General features: G+C 39.6%; 1 protein-coding gene across 2 annotated transcripts in view; it reads right to left on the bottom strand.

Moving 5' to 3' along the window:
- CHST9 (carbohydrate sulfotransferase 9) overlaps positions 1-19639 on the bottom strand; it is a 250548-nt gene that overhangs the window by 18796 nt on the left and 212113 nt on the right. For both annotated transcript variants that reach the window (XM_062200249.1, XM_062200248.1), the window contains exon 4: positions 9539-9576. In XM_062200249.1, coding sequence (XP_062056233.1) covers positions 9539-9576 — 38 coding nt within the window. The remainder of the gene's footprint in view (positions 1-9538; positions 9577-19639) is intronic.

Here is a 19639-nt window from a genome sequence, read left to right on the forward strand (position 1 = left end):
ACCAGAGAAGGGGCAGCAAACAGGATCCCTTAGCTTCAAGAAAAATTCTGTGCTCATTTTCCAAACTTTTTTTGTGTTTTCATATTATATTTCTCGCTGACTCAAACTGGAATAGCATTGGTTTTCAAAGTCCTCCAGGATCCTTTTCTAGTTTTCATTGATTGTCAGCTTCTCCAAACTCCCACACTATCTGTAGTGTGTAGTTACTTAGTAAGCAAGGATTAACATGCTCCTTGTGATTCTGTGCACTGTGTCAGGTATGTCAGTCTTGTCTGTCAAGATTAAGCACCCTTTTGGCATAGGCATGGTGCTGGAGTTTTCTTCTGTATCCTCCACAGCACTTAGCACAGCTCTGAACATAGGAAACATGCTGAAATTGCTTATTGATTGATGCAAAGCATACAGCACTGGCATTTATCTCTTCACTGTTTCTCTTGCATGAAGAAGGGTGATTATCTGTCAATATTCATTGCATCATTGAACCAATAGCAATGCATTCATCATCTCTGAGATAACCAGATGAGACTTGATTGTAATCTCTTTCTATTTTGCTGAGATAATTTCACTTGCTTTGGAGTTTATGAGGCCGTAAGTGGCTTCCATCTGTTGATGAACATATTTCTAAGAATCATTTAGTTTCAAGTATAGAATACTTGAGGGGAAGTTAAATTGTAACTTTTATATTAAGTGTCATCATTGTAACAGAACCAAAATTGGAAGCATGTGTTTAATTTTGGTCTTTCATTTTCAAAGCTTTAAGTCAGGCAAAGAATTAATTTCATTTGTTTACAAAGTAGATTATGCCTAATAAAATCTATTTTGTTTATGGTCATATTTTAGTTAATCCATTGCCTTAGAAAATGAGGGAAATCTGATTGGCTAATCATTCAACATAGTAAATTGCATTATTCTGCATCCACAGAACATTGGCCTAATTGAATTACCCAGTAAAAGAATGATGGAAATATTCCCTTTTAATACATTTTGAGTACAGCACATACCAGTGATGAAACAGTGAAGAGTCCTGTTTATTCCATCCTCTTTTGAGGATCGACCCCAGAATGCAACATAACACTTCTGTGGATAATAACTTTTTCCACATTAAGGATAATAAAGACGAGGGAGCTTTCACTGGATTCTTACTGGTACTCCACATTTTCCCTATTTATATTTCTATTCCTCCCCATAAAATTGCTTTCTGATAAAGCTATTTTATTATTTTTAAAGATATATTTATTTATTTGAAAGGCAGAGTTAGAAGAGAGAGAGAGAGAGACAGAAATCTTCCATCTGGTGGTTCACTCCCCAAATGATCACAATGGCCAGAGTGGGCTGGTCTGAAGTCAGGAGCCAGGAGCTTCCTCCAGCTTTCCCACATGGGTCATTCCCCGCTGCTTTCCCAGGTGCATTAGCAGGGAGCTAGATCAGAAGTGGAGCAGCCGGGACTCAAACTGGCACCCATATGGGATTCTGCTGCTGCAGGTAGCAGTTTTACTCACTATGCCACAGTGCCAGACCCTGATAAAGCTACTTTAAAAAATAAAGTTTAAATAAAATTGATTTCAATTTATGCATAATGGAAGGGATAACTGTGATCACTTTTTCTTCTCTAGTGAGAGGTGGAAAACTCTCTGGGGGCATTTCCCCTAACTCTGTTAACTCTGTTTTTTTTTTTTTTTTTTTAGATTTATTTATTTATTTACTTGAAAGGCAGAGTGACAGAGCAAGAGAGAAAAAGGCAGAGAGAGAAAGAGGACTTTCATCTGCTGCTTCATTCCCCACATGCCTGGATGGACCCTGTGTGAATCTTCCCTGAGTCATATAACTGACCTAGTATTAATGATCATGACTTCTTAAAACACAATTAAAATATAAATAAGCAACTTTTATCCAAAATGATAGTCCCTCTTTCACACAATTCCAGAAAATACTGAATTTTCTCCTAAGTCTTTCATTCAGTATAATAGTTTAAAGGTATACAAAGTAAATGCTGTTTTTTAGAATGCATATTCAAACATGATGACAAATTGGTTCTAACCCCAAAATGTCTGTGGCTTTAACTAAATAAGTTTCCATATGGAGGTGTTACTTGAGTTGTTGAATGCTGAAGAATCTATTATGCTCTTGACTACTGAGATTCATTGCTATGTGTTAAGAGAAAAATCCCAAATGATGGCAGTAGTAAAACTTGCTAAGCTGAAAAACTTGAGCTACTGAGCTCATCTTCAGGGACAGATGCTAGCAAGGAGAGGGAAATATGATTAGAAAAACTCAAAAGAGAGTAAAAAATGAAGAGAAACAGATTGACTAGAAAATTATTCATAGAATAGAGTCCATCAGCCTACTGAATGACAGCATTTTACATAATGTGGTTCTTTTGTTTGATGGTAAATTAACTATTTAAAAAATCTTTTTAGTAAATGCTACATTTTCAGTTCAGAGTTTTAGTATTCCATATTTTCACACATGGGTACATATACAATGATACTATTATTACTAGCAATGAAGAATGTTTGAGAGGTTTCAGAAACGAGGTGCTTTTCTGGAAAACACAAGGAGAACAGGAGAACATTTTACAGTGGGTGAGAATAAGGGCTGTACTTCAATTCTCAGTTTATATCCATGATATTTCTGGCTGCGCTCTGCCGAGGAAAGTTGCCAACAGGCAATAGATGATCCTAATGTACATTTTCCTCCAGTTTCTAATCTCTTTTCAGGGGACATAGTTTCCTCTTAGATTACCTTCACTTTATTTTTCACTTATTTAATTAAAAAAAGTAATTTAATGCTCAACAGGGACCCCAGACTCCGATGTATGCTCATCTTGATTGTTAAAATGCTTTGGGAAAAAACAAGCTACACCATAAATACCTGTATTCTGGAGCTTCACAGCTGCTTCAGTGTTGGTATCAACATTGGGGTGCTGATGAGGGTGCTCATTTAATGAATGAAACAACTTCCAGAGAAAGCAGTACTGCAGCATAGTGGTGAGAGGACAGGATTTCAGAATGAGCCTCTCCTGGATTCAGATTTGAGCTCTGCCATCCAGAAGCTGTGTGCCTTTAAATAAAGTTACTTAAAGTCACCAAGAATAATGGCTGGTGCTCCCACTCTCTAGTTGATTGCCTGATCTTGGGCAACATATTTAACCTCTTGAATCCCTTATCCTGTACCTATTTCTCAGTGACACTGCTGCGGGGCTTAAATGAGACAACTTAATGTAAAATTTAGCCTAATGCCTATATCAGAAAGTTCATGAAGTGTATAATAATAATTTGGACTATTAATTACTATTATGAATTTAGTGCAAAGCATGGCAGAACCTGGAAAATTACTAAACCTCACTTTAATCCTAAGTTTTCACGGGTATAAGGTGTACTTTAAACTGCTAATCCTCTTAACGTTGCTGTGGCAAACAAACAAGATATAGAGAATTGAATGACTAGTGCAATTATTCAGAAGCATTCTGGGTGCCTGAGTGGGAACTATCTGAATATTCTATAGTGAATATTTTTTGCAGTGTTTACCGCACCCATTATTTTCTTCTTGCTGTTCATACATTTTAAACATCCAAGGACCATTTTCTCATTCTCGCTTTGTCCTGTCACTCTACATACCTTCCCACATATATCCTTACACAGTATTTTAGCTTTTGTGTCTTCCAGTTAAAGGCCCCAACCCTTTGACATTCATATCTAAGTATTTTCTAGGTATGAAGCCATTGGCCTTTAGGAAAGACCATCCTTTATGAAAATTTCTTGGTTCAGCACCATGAATGCCATCACTTTTTGATCCATTCTTGAACTTCAAGTATTTCTTATGAGCAAAACAAATTGGATAGCTTTTAAGAGGTGCAACTTCCAACTCTAGAATGTGGTCTTAGAAAAGAGAATGAGAGGAGTGGGATCTTTACTAGTTCCATTGGTGCTGAATTTGCAAAGTGAAATTATTTGTAAGTCAAAACAGTCTCCTCCAGTACGTGGCCATTTTGATAAGAATAGTGCATGGTAATGCAATCCCACTTCAAATTTAGAAGTTCTAAAGTTCACGCTACACTAAAAAAGCAACAGTGAATGGCATCATCTTGTTTACCATTGAGAAAAAAATCAAGTGTCCAACTCTTGGCTCAGCCAAAGTACTTAGCATTCTGCCGGCGATGTGGAATGTGAGCATAAAAGTAAAGCAAGGATCTGAATCTCCTTGCACTTTCTTTCTTTTTTTTAAAAGACTTATTTTTATTTAATTGAAACAAGGGAGGGAGGAAGAAAGAGAGAGTCTCCCATTTGCTGATTCATTTCCCAAATAGCCACAATGGCTAGGGCTGGACCAGGCCAAAGCCAGGAGCCAGGATTTTCTTCCAGGTCTTCCATGTGAGTGCAGGAGCCCAAGCACTTGGGTCATCCTCCACTGTATTCTCAGGTGCATTAGTAAGGAGTTGGACCAGAAATGGAGCAGCTGTGACTGGAACTGGTGCCCATATGGGATGCTGGCACTGCAGGCAGTGGCTTAACCCACTGCACTGCAACAATGACCCCTCTCCTTGAATGTTTATTCTTTCCTCCCTCTGACTGTGTGATCACTATTGCTATGACCACAAGCAGTCTTGACTTGTCCTTCTGCTTTTGGTTTGGATTCCTTACCTAGAATACAATACCAGGTAACTCTCTTACAAGAATCAATGACACATCAGGTTTGAACATTTCAGTGTACAGGAATGTGTAAAACTCTCAAATTTAGCAATCTCTCTAGCAGCTAGGATAATAATGCAGTAGGTTTAAGAGCTTACTTTTAACCAGCAATAAGTAGCGTTCTTATGACCTGCAAGGCCTAAGACTGGATACAAAGATGAACCAAATATAACATCACCCTTTTTATGATAGTCATAACTATATTCTAGTCATAACTATCATATCGGGATATAAATGATTAGATTATAGAGTAGAAAAAGTAAAAGTCTAAAGCAAAAGAGCAGACAAAATAGAACAAGATCATAGGAGAGGGAGAAATTATTTTTATCTGTGTGAAAGGAAAACATTGTGTAAATTTTGCACATGCAGAGAAGGAGGTTGGTATGTTGGTGGAATTGTTTCATAAAGGACACAGAAGTTTTATATAAAAGAGTAGAGTGGGAATTAAGTCTAGGATGGTGGGGAGTATCTTCACCAATGGAGCACAGAATCATGTGGCCTTGGATTTCATGATGTTAGGAATTTACTCTGTAGACAGCAGGCATGTCTTTGTTAAATCTTAAATCACTAGAATCATATATTGAGTTTTTAATGTTGTAGATGTCCAGTGGGATTGCCCCCAGTATTGGTGGGGCCTAGAACAGGAATATAAATGGATGTGCAAATACTTCAGTGTTAAAGGGGGCTATACCCAAGACTTGGTCCTTGTTCCCACCCAGGTCTGTGGCCTGCTTCATTGCTCTGAAAGGCCTCTCTTCTTGAAAGCCATTCTGCCAACTAGATTCCCTAGGTGGTCCCATATATCTTCAAGGAGAGGGCAGGGTGGAAGCTGGAACCAGGCTGGGGACTCCTGGGAAGTGACCATCCCTACCCCCATCAAGGCTGGGGAATGCCTCAATCAGGTCTCTGGGTGACTAGAGAGCGGGTTCTCTTATTTCATGCCTCAGTTTTCTGACTACAGATTGCCAGGAGGTTCTAAGCCCCACCCAGAACTATATATATCCATTCCACTCACCCCCCCCCCCCCAGCAGAAGCCTGGAGTACAACTTCCTGGGGAACACGATCTGTCCACCTATCCCCTCATTTTGGGAAGCCAGAGCAGCCTCTTTCTCTGGATCCGCCAAGCACAAGCTGTGCTTTTTATGTCCCAGTCCAATCCTACCCTGTCTAAACACAGGGCCCAATTCAGCAGCTATGTCTTTCTTCCAGATTTCCTGTGTGCTCAATTGGATATAAAACTATTAAACATGAGACCTAGAAGGAAAAAACATACTCACATCTCTGCATTGCTGGGTTTGTGATGTCTGGAGCCATGTAAAGAACATGACTGTCCTGGTCTGGTCTAATGGATGTGCTCTGTCTGGACCCAACTCTACAATTATCCATCTAGAACTGCTTGGGCTTGGAGTTGGGGCTGGGGTTTTGTGATCTATGCTTATAAATTTAAAATGAGATTGCATTGCACAAGCAAGGTTAATAACTGCTGTTAAACGTGGGGGAGATTTTTCTAATTTGTTTTCAATGGAGAAGGGATACAAGGTTGTTATTTAGAAAGCAAACCTCAGCAGAATGAAAGATGAACAGAAATGTGGTGAGACTGACAGGAGAGCCTTGGGCAGCCACTAAGCAACGGAAGTGGAACCTGGACTGAAGCAGGGGCCATGATGAGGAGCTGCTGGACTGGAGAGGTATGCAAATATCACACCAAAAGTGCTCAGTAGTCAAAAGGATGGATGGAGTGTAGATGTCTGAGGTTTCCGGTTTGTTATGGTTGAATTGTGTCCCCCAAACAAATGTGTTGAATTCTTAGTCCAATATCCATGAATGTAATCTTATTTGGAAATGGGGTCTTTATAGAGTCATCATGTTATGAGTGTGGGCCCTAAGCCAACATGGCTGGAGTCTGTCCAGGAAAAGGAGGGATATGCTGGGAGAGGGGGGCAGCCATGTGATGGCATAGGCAGAGATTGGAGTGATGAGGCTACAAGCCAAGGAATGCCAGGGATTTTTGGCAACCACCAGAAGCAAAGAAGAGGCAAGGAAGGATTCTTCCATAAAGGTTTCAGTAGGAACCTGGCCCTGGTGACAGCTTGATTGTGGACTTCTGGACTTGAGAACTGTGAGTCAATACTTTTTGTGGTTTTAAGCCACACAGTTTGATCGTTAGTTCTGATAGTCCTACAAAACAAACTTTTAGCTATATTGGCATGCTGGTGATGATAAGGTAATAAACAAAGACAAAGTTTTCTCAGAGTGGGCATTGAATTGTGAATATTCTCCACAATATGAACATGAAATAGCCCCACATATTTAGTGTTCCTCTTTGTCACCTAATTGCACAATCACCAGGCATTTTCTTCACTCTGAGTTTCAAGGATCTACTATAGGAAAAGACACAAACAGAAGGTATTAATTTACTCTAAGTTTCAATGGTTAACAAAGTAGTTTCCAAAAGTTAAATTAAAACTTTTTTACATTCAGTTTTCCCATTATCATGCTGACCATATTTTAATTTCATTGTGAAAGAATTTTTTGGTAGTGTTGTAAGGAATTATCTTTAATCTACCATTTCAAAAATTATTCCCCAAACCTAAAGATTTCATTGCTTACAAGGAACAATTTTTTTTCAGATAGAAAATTACTATAGCATTGACTTGCCAAAGAGACAGCTGAAAAAAAAAATGGGTCATGCATTCATCCCAGAATGGGACATGAGCTGCCACACAGTTCACTGCACGTTTTTGTCCTCTTCTTGTAAACAAGCTGCATTAACAAGTTACTTTTAAAAAGCATACTAATTTCCCCAGTGAATCACACAGGAAAGCATCCCAGCATTTCCTCCAGAGGGCTCAAATAGTTGTTCTCAGAGCTCAGGTGTGGCAAAATAGCTGTGGTCTAAAAACACACACTGGATATTGGCCAGCAGGCTAGAGCTTCCCCTCCACTCCAACCCTGGTTCTCACACTGGTGCACAGCTCATAGCCTGACTAATGGAAACAAAAGAAGGACTTGATTTTCAATTTCAGTGTAATTACACAGTCTCTGGTGCCTAGTGGGAAGGATTTAGAGGCAAGATTAGCACTCAGCAGTGCTCCATTTTACATTCTTTTCAGAGAAAGAATACCACATTGATTATCCAAAGTGAGTTTTTGAAAATGTTTTTCAAGAGCCAGATTGTTTTGGTGCCAGTGTTGTAAAAAAAGGCGATGACTCTTTGCAGAATTTAGAGAAGTTAAAGGTGTAAGATGCCTCTTTGAATTGTATTGCCAGTGCGGTCTTCAGTGTGGGAGTACCTTCTTACTTGGTAGAATGAATAGAAATTCCATTATAGGATTAGAAACATAAGCTGGCAGACAACGATTGTATAATATAACTATCTGTTCTGGAAATGACTGTATAAACAAAATATTAAGACTCTTTCCTCATATGTTAAAGTCCAAAGAATTTCACCTGGTTATTGGGAATGGAAACTATTATGCTTTTATCTGGCATCGAATCAATGTGTAAGATTTTCAGTACATATTTGCTGTTCTGTCTTGGTGTCTGTATGTTCTATTAGTTTAGCCAAATGCAAAAGGAAGGAAGACATGGAAACGAAAATTTGCCCATAAGAAGTAGTCTTAATATATTTTTGACCAACTGCTTTTACATGTTACATTAATGTGATAAATAGGTATTTTTATAAGGAAATATATCCCCTATGTGACTTAAATAAATAAAAATGACACCAATAAACTCAACTGCAGTTATGAAACCACCTTGAGTACATACCAGTACAAATAGTTGAAAACACAATGATAAAGAAACTAAATTCAGAAGGCAAATAAACTATTTGAAAGGCCAACTGATTTTGCTATTACACAATGATGACAATTTCAAGTATAAAAGTGGGTGTTCCTATAAGTAAACATTTACAATTAAATTCAAAAGCCAAATGATACCTGAGAGACTTCCAATTCTGCCCACTAAATCTGTGGTATATTATATTAGTCAAGTGAGTTAACCATGTTCAAAGCTTGATGATTTACAGGATATCTGGTAGAACCTAACCTAAACTTTGGGTGCATTAACAGAGGGATCTAGAATTATAAATTCTCTTGGAGTACACTAGAAAAATGAACCTTCGCTTGGGTAAAAGTAGATTTACCATTCTTCTCCTTGGCAAGGACGAGTTATAATTTATGCCAGAGGAGGAAGAAAACAGACATCCAGATTTGTATCTGTGAGTGAAATCTGAACATATTTTGCTCCAGGCCAGTGTCTGCATTCTTAGAATCTAGTGCACAGGCAGCATGTGCAGAAATAGCAGCTACAGTGGCCTATGGACAGAGAAGGTGGAATGGGGTAAGGCAGGCTTCCAGTGAAGGTCAATCTTGGTTTTTATGTGTGATCATGGGTCCAAGACTCTGTCTACCAGAAATATAAAAAGTAAGAAGGTAGTGAAGTAGACAGGAGGGTGTTGGCTAACTGTGAGTAGAAATGAAAGATGTCAATGGAAAGTCAACTGGGGGTACATTTCCACTGATAGGGGTTCAGTTTTTAGCTGTTTGGGAGCAAGCTGCAGAGTAGTCACAGATGGAAGTCTCTGTTTGCTGCCATGATAGTATCAATACAGAGGCAACAATATGATCAGGAGAACACAAGTTAGAATTGGAAGATTCTGTTTGTATATTTTTTTCCATTTTTTTGGGTAGATTGGGGTGGAGGGAGACAAAGAAAGTGTGTGTTCATCCACATGTGACTGGTTTATTCTCATATCCAATAATACCCTTTTGTTTTACATTTACAAATGTTTAATTAGTAAAAATTAAAACAAAAGTCTATATTACATTTTATGATAAGAAAATACCTGCTTGGTGGTATGTTCTTGGGTTTTTTCTGTAGTCACTGAAAGAGAAAGCAGAAAGAAAGTTTACATGAAAGCATGAAAATGAATAAAATGCTGAGCTGAGCCTGCTCTCTCCTTAGTCAAAACTCATAGGGATACAGTGGTTAAGTCACTTCTTGGAATACTTGCATTTCCTATCTGAGTGTCTGGTGCAAGTCCTGGCTCCTCTGCTTTGGATCCAGCTTCCTATTAATGTGCACACTGAGAAGCAGCAGATGATGGCTCAAATATGGGGGTATCTGCCACTCATGTGGGAGACACAGATTGTGTCTTGGCTCCTGGCTTTTGCCTGGTGCAGCCCTGGCTGCTGGAGGCTTTGGGAAGTGAACCAGATCTCTGGCTGTCTCTCTGCCTTTCAAATAAAGTGAAAATAAAATGAAATAAGCCTCCCATAGCAGGCATGTGTTCTCTGATCAGGGATTTACATCACAATGTAGACACTTAAAATTATTCCAGTAAATGGGAAAAAAATTCAAAACATAAACTGCATTAGGCAAAGATAACAAAAAATAAAGTGGGAATCCAATGAGGGTGATACCAGCAGAATGTATTAAACTTTGGCAGAGAAATGATGGCAAGATGAAAAGGACCAAAGATAAATTTGATCAACAGCCAATCATCAAAGGTTTCTGAACAATGGCCACTTGTTGAAGTACAATACTAACACTGAGCTCATGAACCTTGAGAACCAGACAAGGATATTTGAGGTGGCAGGGAGCAGAGTGCTACCTTTAAGAACTCTCCTTCTATGTGTGAAATGATGAAGATACTATTCTACTTTGTTGTTACAGAACTGCCAGAGATTGAAGTACAAACCAGTAGTTCTATAAGTGGTATCTTGGTCATGATAGAAAAAATTCAGAACTATGTATAAAAGGCCACAGAGGGACTTACAGAATAAGGATTCTAAAACAACAAATGGCACCAATTGTGAAAATAGCCTCAAAATGATCAATATCATGTCCATTAGAAGTAGAAGGAAATAAAATCCTTAGTAATAATAAATACAGGGGCTGGCGCTGTGGCATAGTGAGTAAAGCTGCCGCCTGTACCAATTCAAGTCCCGGCTGCCCCACTTCTGATCCAACTCTCTGCTATGGCCTGGGAAAGCAGTACAAGATGGCCCCTGCATCCACGTGGAAGACCCGCAAGAAGCTCCTGGCTCCCGGCTTCAGATTGGCACAGCTCCAGCCATTGCAGAACCAGTGGATGGAAGACCTCTCTCTCTGCCTCTGCCTCTCTGTAACTCTGACTTTCAAATAAATAAATAAATCTTTAAAAAAAAATACAGAAATAACAACAAAACCATCAGAGAAAAAAGGAAAGAAGAAATTTTGTGGCACCATAGGTATATGTGTTTGTGAACACCTCAGTGTGTTGCATATACTTTATTGAATGTGTCCATTTAAAAAAAACTTTAATTGACATAATTGTTGATAATATATAGTTGTAAGAAATACTACAGAGAGATTTCTCATATATTTTACACATCTTCCCCACTGGTAACATCTTAAAAATCTATAGCACAATATTATAACCAAGATATTGACATTGATACAGTCAAGGAAGGAGTATTGTAATTACCTCCCTGTTGTCCTTTTATTGCCACATCATCTCTTTCTCACCTCCATCCCCTCCTCAAGCTTCTGTTCTCCATTTCTGACATTTTATTATTTCAAAGATATTGTACATATGAAATCATATAGTATATATCAATGAAGTGGATATACCCCAGAGTATTTAGACATTTACTTGATAAAGGATATCTAGGTAGTTTCTAGATTTTAGCCATTATGAATAAAGCTGCCATAAACATTCTGTACAGGTTTTAGGTGAACATAAATTTCCAGTTCCCTGGAATAAATGCCTAGAAGTACAATTACTGGATTGAATGGTATCTGTACATTCAGTTGTGTAAGAAACTACCAACCTGTTTCCTAAAAAATATGCAATAAGTGAAACTTGTCCATCAATTAATCATCTGATAGTGAGTATACTTTAAAACTTTACTAAGGGGGCCACCATTGTTGTACAGTGGATTAAGTTGCATCCTGTGATGCCTGCATTCCATATGAGCACCAGCTTGAGTCCTGGCTGCTCCTCTTTCAGTCCAGCTCCCTGCTAGTGTGCCTGTGCCTGTGAAGCCAGCAGAAGATGGCCCTAGTACCTGGGCACCTGCCACCCTGATGATTGTGGTCATTTTGGGGGTGAACCAGTGGTGAAAGATCTCTGTCTCTCTGTCTCTCTCTCTCTCTCTGCCATTGAAATAAATAAAATGAATCTTTTAAACAAAAACTTTAGTAAGTTTGAGTGCCAAGCTAGGTGCCATACAGGATACAGCAGAAGTCTAAGGAATACAGGAAATGGGACAGCAGAATTAAGGGTGGGCTTTTGGAAAGAGTATTTGTGGGTTATCCATCTCCTATGGATAGCACTTTGGTCTTTCAAAACCACACACTCACTCATTATCCAGCCATTTCACCATATTTATTGAACTGAAGGTAGGAACGTAATAGAGTATTGTTTCATCCTAAAAAATACAATATGTTCACTATGTCAGATACCTCCTAAAAGCTGGGTATGCAAAGATAACTACAGCAGGAAACCTGCCTTCAAGAAGGTCAGGCTCAAGCATGAGTGAGGTAAGCAGAAAAAAACTGCAATTACTCCCTGAAGTGCTTTAATAGAGTTATCAGTGACCTGCTAAGGGCATACAGAGGAGGAACCACTGATGTGATTGGTCTTAGGGAACAAATAAGTTTCCAGGACATGTGCTGCCATTAGACACTTTCATACTCCCTTGAGCTTGTGCAGAAATATGTGAGGAACAACTCAGATTACATTTTAAATTGATTTATTATTAGCCTTTTACTTAAGGGATTTAAAGAACATCATTTGGATGTAGGCATGTATGAGCAAATGCTTAAAGAAATGATGAATACAAGAACTTTAAAATATAGTAGTCCTCTCTTTATCCACAGTTTTGCTTTCCGTGTTAAAAAAGATATATTTATTTATTTGAGAGGCAGAGTTATAGACAGAGGGAGAGACAGAGAGAGAGGCCTTACATCCTGCATCTTCTAAGCTTTCCCAGGTCATAAGCAGAGAGCTGGATTGGAAGAGGAGCAGCTGGGACACAAACTGGATGCCTGTGCTGCAGGTGGAGGCTTAATCTACTATACCACAGAGCTGGCCCCCAGTTTTTAGGTTTCAGTTACTTGTGGTCAACCATGCTCTGAAAATATTAAATGGAAAATTCTAAAAATAAACAGTTCACAAGTTTTAAATAACTTTTATTATAGCATGTTTTTGTATTTTATTATTGTATTTATTATTAATCTCTTATTGATCCTAACATATATTAAACCTTATCATAGTATGTATGTATAGGAGAAAAACATAGCATATATAGTTTTGGTACTATCCATGGTTTCAGGCATTGTCTGAGCGTCTTGGAACAACATATCCCTGTGTGAATGACGAGGGACTACTGCAAGTTTGGTTACAGGATCAATCCTTGGGATGTATGCATTAGAATCACGAGAAGGTAGAACATCAATCAGACCTTCAAAAATGTATAGAATGTGAAGAGAATCATGAAATGATTAGAGGAGAGGAGTGTAGTATCACACAGGCAGGTTTGGGAGATCTGAGAAGAAGCCACTTGCCTTATGTTTGCAGCAGTAGATAATTTGGGGGCAATAATGTTTTCTTCATCAAGGGCGTGATATGAAGGAGAATTAAACTGGTGAATACATGGGACAGAGTAGGCAGGGAAATTGGAGAAGCAGCAGGGGACTTTTGTGTGGTGGATAAACTAGGTGATGGATTGGCACCTAGACCAGCGAGGTAGAAATGAAGTGGGTTATAGAGGAAAAATAAACAGATTATGTTGAAGAAATATTATAAAGAAATAAGTAACCAATGGAGGCATGGAGGTAGGGAATAAAGATCAGAAAGAGTTGGCTTTGGCTATATTTATTCCCTTCCTCAACAAATACTATTTGATCAGCTACCATGTGTCATCTGTGGGTACTGAGCCCAGGGACTCAATGTGAACAAGACACTTCCTTCCAAACTGCTTGTTCCCTGCTCCCAAAGAGCTTGTTGGCTCTATTCCTACCTTTTCCATGGTAGTGTCTACTTCTGCACTATAGCCTGCTTTAGCTTTGAAGCACCTTTGAAGGTGCTGCATGTGAAGTGTTGGAATAGAAGAAGGGCAAGGAGGTGAGACTATGAACCTAGTCCTTTTTCCTGGGGTACAAATATGTTTATTATCCATCTGTACATGCAGAGTGATTTGATACTGTGCAACTGTGGAATTCTGTAATAATACATCCCCCACTTCCCCATCAAGAGTATTTAAAGAAAGAAGATGAGGATTTTGGGAAGTGGACAAATACAATGATCTGAAATGGGGCAGATCTGGTAATTTGGTGAACAGAGGCTTCATCATTGCCTTGCAAAGGAGCACACAGCTGCAGTCACTAGTTATGCAAAGGCACAGGGACCAGAAAACAGCTCAATAGCAGCCAATGACATTGTGTGTGTGTGTGGGGGGGGGCAGACAAGTCCATGGGCAAAAGAAATATACCTGCATCTTTAGAATATATCTACAATTCATGCTGTTCTGTCCAGAGCCGCTACCTTGTTCAGCACATCAATGCCTTGACCCTGAGTTGTGACTTTACCCTTCTAGGGTCTCCCTACTTCCACTTTGGCTCTTTCCACATTCCTTACTATATCTCACATGCCCTGTACTATTTGACTTGCTCACCTCTTCAGCCTCACCTTGTTTTCTTTTTTTACTTCATTTCTTTGAAATGCAGGGTTATACAGAAAGAAGGAGACAGAGAGACAGCAAGACGTGGAGAGAGAGAGAGAGAGAGAGAGAGAGAGAGAGAGAGAGAGAGAGAGAGAGAGAGAGAATCTTCCATCTGCTGGTTCACTCCCCAAAAGCCTTGGCCAGGTCAATGTTAGGAGCCAGGAGCTTCTTTTGGATTTTTCACGTGGAACCAGGGGCCCAAGGACTTGGGTCATCTGCTGCTTTCCCAGATGCATTAGCAGAGAGCCAGATCAGAAGTGGAGCAGCTGGGACACAAACCTGCACCCATATGGGATGCTGGTGCTGCAGGTGATGGCTTAACCTGCTAGGCCACAATACTGGCCCTCATACCTTGTTGTTTCGTTTTCCTTCCTATCCTCTAACAACTTTGGTCTCAAGTTTATTTCTGGTCCTTTGTACATGTTACTTCTCCAACTTAGGAGGGCTGGCTCTTTCATGTTTTTTAAAGAGTCAGTTTATTGTTAATAACCCAGGGATTCATCCCTGGTCATCCATTTTTTGGGATTCTTGACCTCAGTTCATTATTTGCTTCTTTCACAGCACTTACACAGCTTGCAACTATCTTATTTGTATATTTGCTTACTACTTGGCCATGTTTTATTCTATAATGTAAGCTCCTTCATTTCAAAGACTTGTTTATTGTTGTATCTCTAGGACATTGCTCAGCGCTGATACCCCTCCCCCCCCCCCCCAGGTTTTGAATACATATTTATGGAATCATTGACAAGAAGTTCAGTGGATGGATTACTTTTTAAAAAAATATTTTATTTATTTATTTGAGAGGTAGAATTACAGACAGTGAGAGGGAGAGACAGGGCCATTTTCTACTGCTTTCCCAGGCCATAGCAGAGAGCTGGATTGGAAGAGGGGCAGCCGGAACTCGAACCGGTGCCCATATGGGATGCTGACGCCACAGACGGAGGATTAACCTACTGCGCCACGCAGCCAGCCCAAAGATTCTTTTTTTTTAACAGTCTTTTAACAGTCTTTTTTTTTTTAAACAGTATTTATTTGAAAGACAGAGAGAGAGAGAGAGAAGGAGAGAGGGAGAGATTGATATTCCATGTGCTGGTTCACTCCCCAAATGCCTGCAATTGCCAGGGCTGGGCTAGGCAAAAGCCAGGAGCTTGAAACTCCATCTCAGTCTTCAAATGGGGAGCAGAATTCAAGTACTTGAGCCATAATCTACTGCTTCTCAGGATGTGCATTAGCAAGAAGCTGAATTGAGAACAGAGCAGGGACTCAAACCCAGGCACTTTTATTTGGCATAAGGGTGTCTTAATCCCTAAGCCAAACTCCTGCCTTGGGTGGAGTCTTGACTAGTTCCAACATGTTGAAGGCAGTTGCTCCTGTTCTTGGCTCCACTGTAAAATGAAAGGTTTATGAGTTAAAAATTATTAGATGGGGGGTGGGCTTTTGGAGCAGTGGTTAAGATGCTGCTTGGGAACCCACATCCCATATAAGAATGTTTTGGATTCCAGTTCTGGCTTCATTTCTAATTCCAGCTTCCTGCTAATGTGCACCCTAGGAGGCAGAAATGTGATGGCTCAACTAGTTGAGTTCCTGATACCCATGTGGGGGACTCAGATTTTGTTTCTGGCTCCTGGCTCTGGCCTGGTCCACGCTCAGGTGTTATGAGCATTTGGGGAGTGCCCAACAGACAGGAGATTCCTCTCTCTCTGTCTCTCTCACTCTCTGCCTCTACAACCATAAAATAAAATAAAATAAAATAAAATAAAATAAAATAAAATAAAATAATTAAATAAACTATATTGGGACCTGTAGTTGACTGCTGATAACTTCAGGACTATGCCAAATACTTTTTTTTTTGGTGATAGTGGCACTTTTTGTGTTAGTAACCAAGTGGTTTTCCAAGAATTTTTATATATCTTAATAACAGGAATCATGCCATATTTTATGTATCACCTAGAGTACTCTAGTTCTGCATGAGGCATACAATAACTGTTCCAAATTATGGAAATTAAAGGACTGAGTTAACTTTAGATTATTTAAAGATCATGATTTGTGGGCTGGCGCCCTGCCTCACTTGGCTAATCCTCCGCCTGCAGCGCTGGCACCCTGGGTTCTAGTCCCGGTTGGGGAGCCAGATTCTGTCCCCGGTTGTTCCTCTTCCATTCCAGCTCTCTGCTATGGCCCCGGAAGGCAGTGGAGGATGGTCTAAGTGCTTGGGTCCTGCACCCGCATGGGAGACTGGGAAGAAGTACCCGGCTCCTGGCTTCGGATTGGCACAGCGCACCAGCCGTAGCAGCCATTTGGGGGGTGAACCAATGGAAGGAAGACCTTTCTCTCTGTATCTCTCTCTCACTGTCTAACTCTGCCTGTCAAAAAAAAATTATTTGTAGTTTCCTGAAGATCAACAACATTATAATTGTCCTTTTAGTTGAGATTCACCCAACTCATATTTAGTAAAATGATGTTTATAGCACAGTTATAGCAAGTATGTAGGACTCTTTTTAATTGCATTGTGTAGTGTGTATCACTGGGTAGCCTCAGATGGTGAGAAGCTCATTAGCACCAACACAGGCTGAATCTGAATCTGGGCAGGAACCTAAGGAAAAAAAAACTGGGCTGTGTCTTGTGCTCTCAGGATAGGCTGGGTACAAGTTTCCTTGGCAACAGGTCAGAGTGAGCCTAGCATCCACAGCATCTGTACGCATACAGAAGTGGCAGGTGACTGCAGGTGATATAAGTGGCAGTAAATGCACCTATGCTTTAGAGGGACTTGGGTACCAGGTATGGTTCTACACAGACCACAAGGTAGGAACCCAGTTGCTGGCAGATGGAACAGTAAAGAAAGGGTTGATCTGGGAGGTAAGAATGCACCTTCCTTTAACTGAGGTCAGACAATTAAGGATTAAGGGGATATGAGAGCCAGATAGGTCATTTCTGTGAGTTGTAACTTTTTAAATATAAGAAAAATGATCTCTTCTTTCTGGCCATTAAAACTGTAATAAATTGGAATACACAATGATGTGATTATTTTGTGACCCTAGAGACTATGAGTGCCGCTAATGATAATGTTTTTCTCTTCTTGTGGATGGCTTCAGCCTGGTGGAGACATAAATGTTCTCTGGCTTATGCAAGAAACAAAGCAGGGAATCCCACTTAAGGGGAACCTAAGTCCTTCCCAAATTTATTCACATCATATTTGAAAAAGAGGAATGGAATTTAGGGGATACATCTTAACTGTATGAGCCTTTGCTAATAAAAGATTAAGGAGTGTGTGGTTTAGCATCTTTTAATTATTTTTCCTGGCATCTTGAATATACAATGTTTGAAATCTCTGGTTGGATCAACATTATTTTGCTCAGAGGTTTGTGGACTTTGCATACTGATTCTTTCCTGTTTCCAAGTGCATTTGCTTTTAGGCTATTTTTATTCGCTTTAAAGGAATTTTAATAACTTTCTGTTGACAGCATGGACAGCTGGTCTTGAGAATTAAAGAAAATTCACTTGCTGACTGAGGAAGGAAGTGACATCAATGAGCTTCTAAAGTCAGCCCAGAGGGGGAAATGGGCTTGTGAGAGAGTAGCCTTTCATTGCACTGTATTTATCGAGCGATGCCTTGAGATGCAAATTGCTGTATCAATCAAACCTATGGTGCCTACCTCCAACCAACTCAGTGCAAACTGAAGGAACAATGCCCTGAAACACTGAGAAGAAAAAGGATGAGGAGTGCAGGAAGCCAGGGGCAAAGTGAATTACGGGAGCTCAGGATGCCCTCCCGGTGATGATACTTCATTCCCTGTCAAGCCTCAGTTTCTTTGTCTAGAAAATGAGTTTGATGTAAACTGTTGGTGGAAGTCAGTCTGTTTCTGTGACAGATGGCCAAGAAGACCATGTACTAATATATATAGTGTAGACATGTTATCTCTCCACTTTTGTCCTAAAGAGAGCTATCAATTGCTTTTTATTCCCTACTGAGAGCTATCTAGAAAACAGGGTTTTTTTAGGTGTCATTTGTAGCTCCTGCCTTGATCTCTTATTTTTAAAATCTGTATTCATTGTTTGCAATTCTTCTGCAGAAAAAGCCAGCCACCAAATCTGGACTTTAAATGATAATGGAAATAGTAATAACAATGACCAACATCATAATAATGAATGACTTAATTCTCATCACCATCAGAGAATTTTGCTCTGAAGATGCAGTTATCCATTTTTCGAAGACAGCTGTGATGCAATTAGATTGTGTGTATGTGTGGATTGTGTTATGTGGTATGCATGTATGTGTGTAAATACGCACACATGTGTGAAAGAGAGGCAGTAAAGTTTCTTGGCACACTTTATGTCTGTGAGGTGAAAAAGTAAGTTGTTGATTATTATTCCTTATTTCATTGCAAAAAGTATGTGAAGTGGCTACAGTGATGGCTCAATAACCATAAATAGTTTCAGTTAATGATCTAGAATCACAGGAATTAATTCAGCCCAAGACAGATGCATTAATGCTGTCTTCTTTTCCTTGTCTATAAATATACTTGAGCATTCAATTCAATTTTGCATTTGTGAAGGATAATAAGTGACTCAAAGAGATTGAAGAGTAGTATCTTAGCACGTATATGATCGGCCAATATCATGGAGGCCTCCAAATACTTAAGGAAATATTTGCTCTTTCTGGGAAGGGAGTCCTTGATGACTTCTAAGCCAGGGGGTGATCCAGATGGTGTTTTAGGAGGAACTATCTAACAGTGGTGTGGCTTGAGTGAGGATGTGGGGCACTAGTAAGGAGATGGAAGATTATAGATGAATGTGAGACACATGGTATGACTAGAGTGGACTGGACTTCAGGTCAGGGGGATAGTGAAATGGGAATGAGAGGGGTCGAAGGCAACTGAGATTTGAAGCTTGGGTTCTTGGAAAAAGATGCTTTTAATGCAAAGGTGGAAGTAAGGTCAGTTAAAAGAAATGTTTGATGATTATGGAGAAGATGTAATTATAATCTCACTTTTGTATTTGTTTAGTTTCAAATACCGGGAAGACATCCTGGGGAAGCAAAGGTAGAGCTCAGAAAAGGTTAGAGGTCAAGATCAGGCAATCTTCCACAGAGTGGTAAAAGAGCCTACAGGATGGAAGACTCTCAAAATATAAAGAAAGAACTAAGTCCCAAGATGAGGATTTTGGAAAACAGTTGTGTTTTATTGATATTTGAACAATTAGGTGATGAATAGAAACTTTACATCATCCACAGTTAATAAGAA

Source organism: Lepus europaeus, chromosome 9 (genome assembly GCF_033115175.1).
Source record: "Lepus europaeus isolate LE1 chromosome 9, mLepTim1.pri, whole genome shotgun sequence".
NCBI lineage: Eukaryota > Metazoa > Chordata > Mammalia > Lagomorpha > Leporidae > Lepus > Lepus europaeus.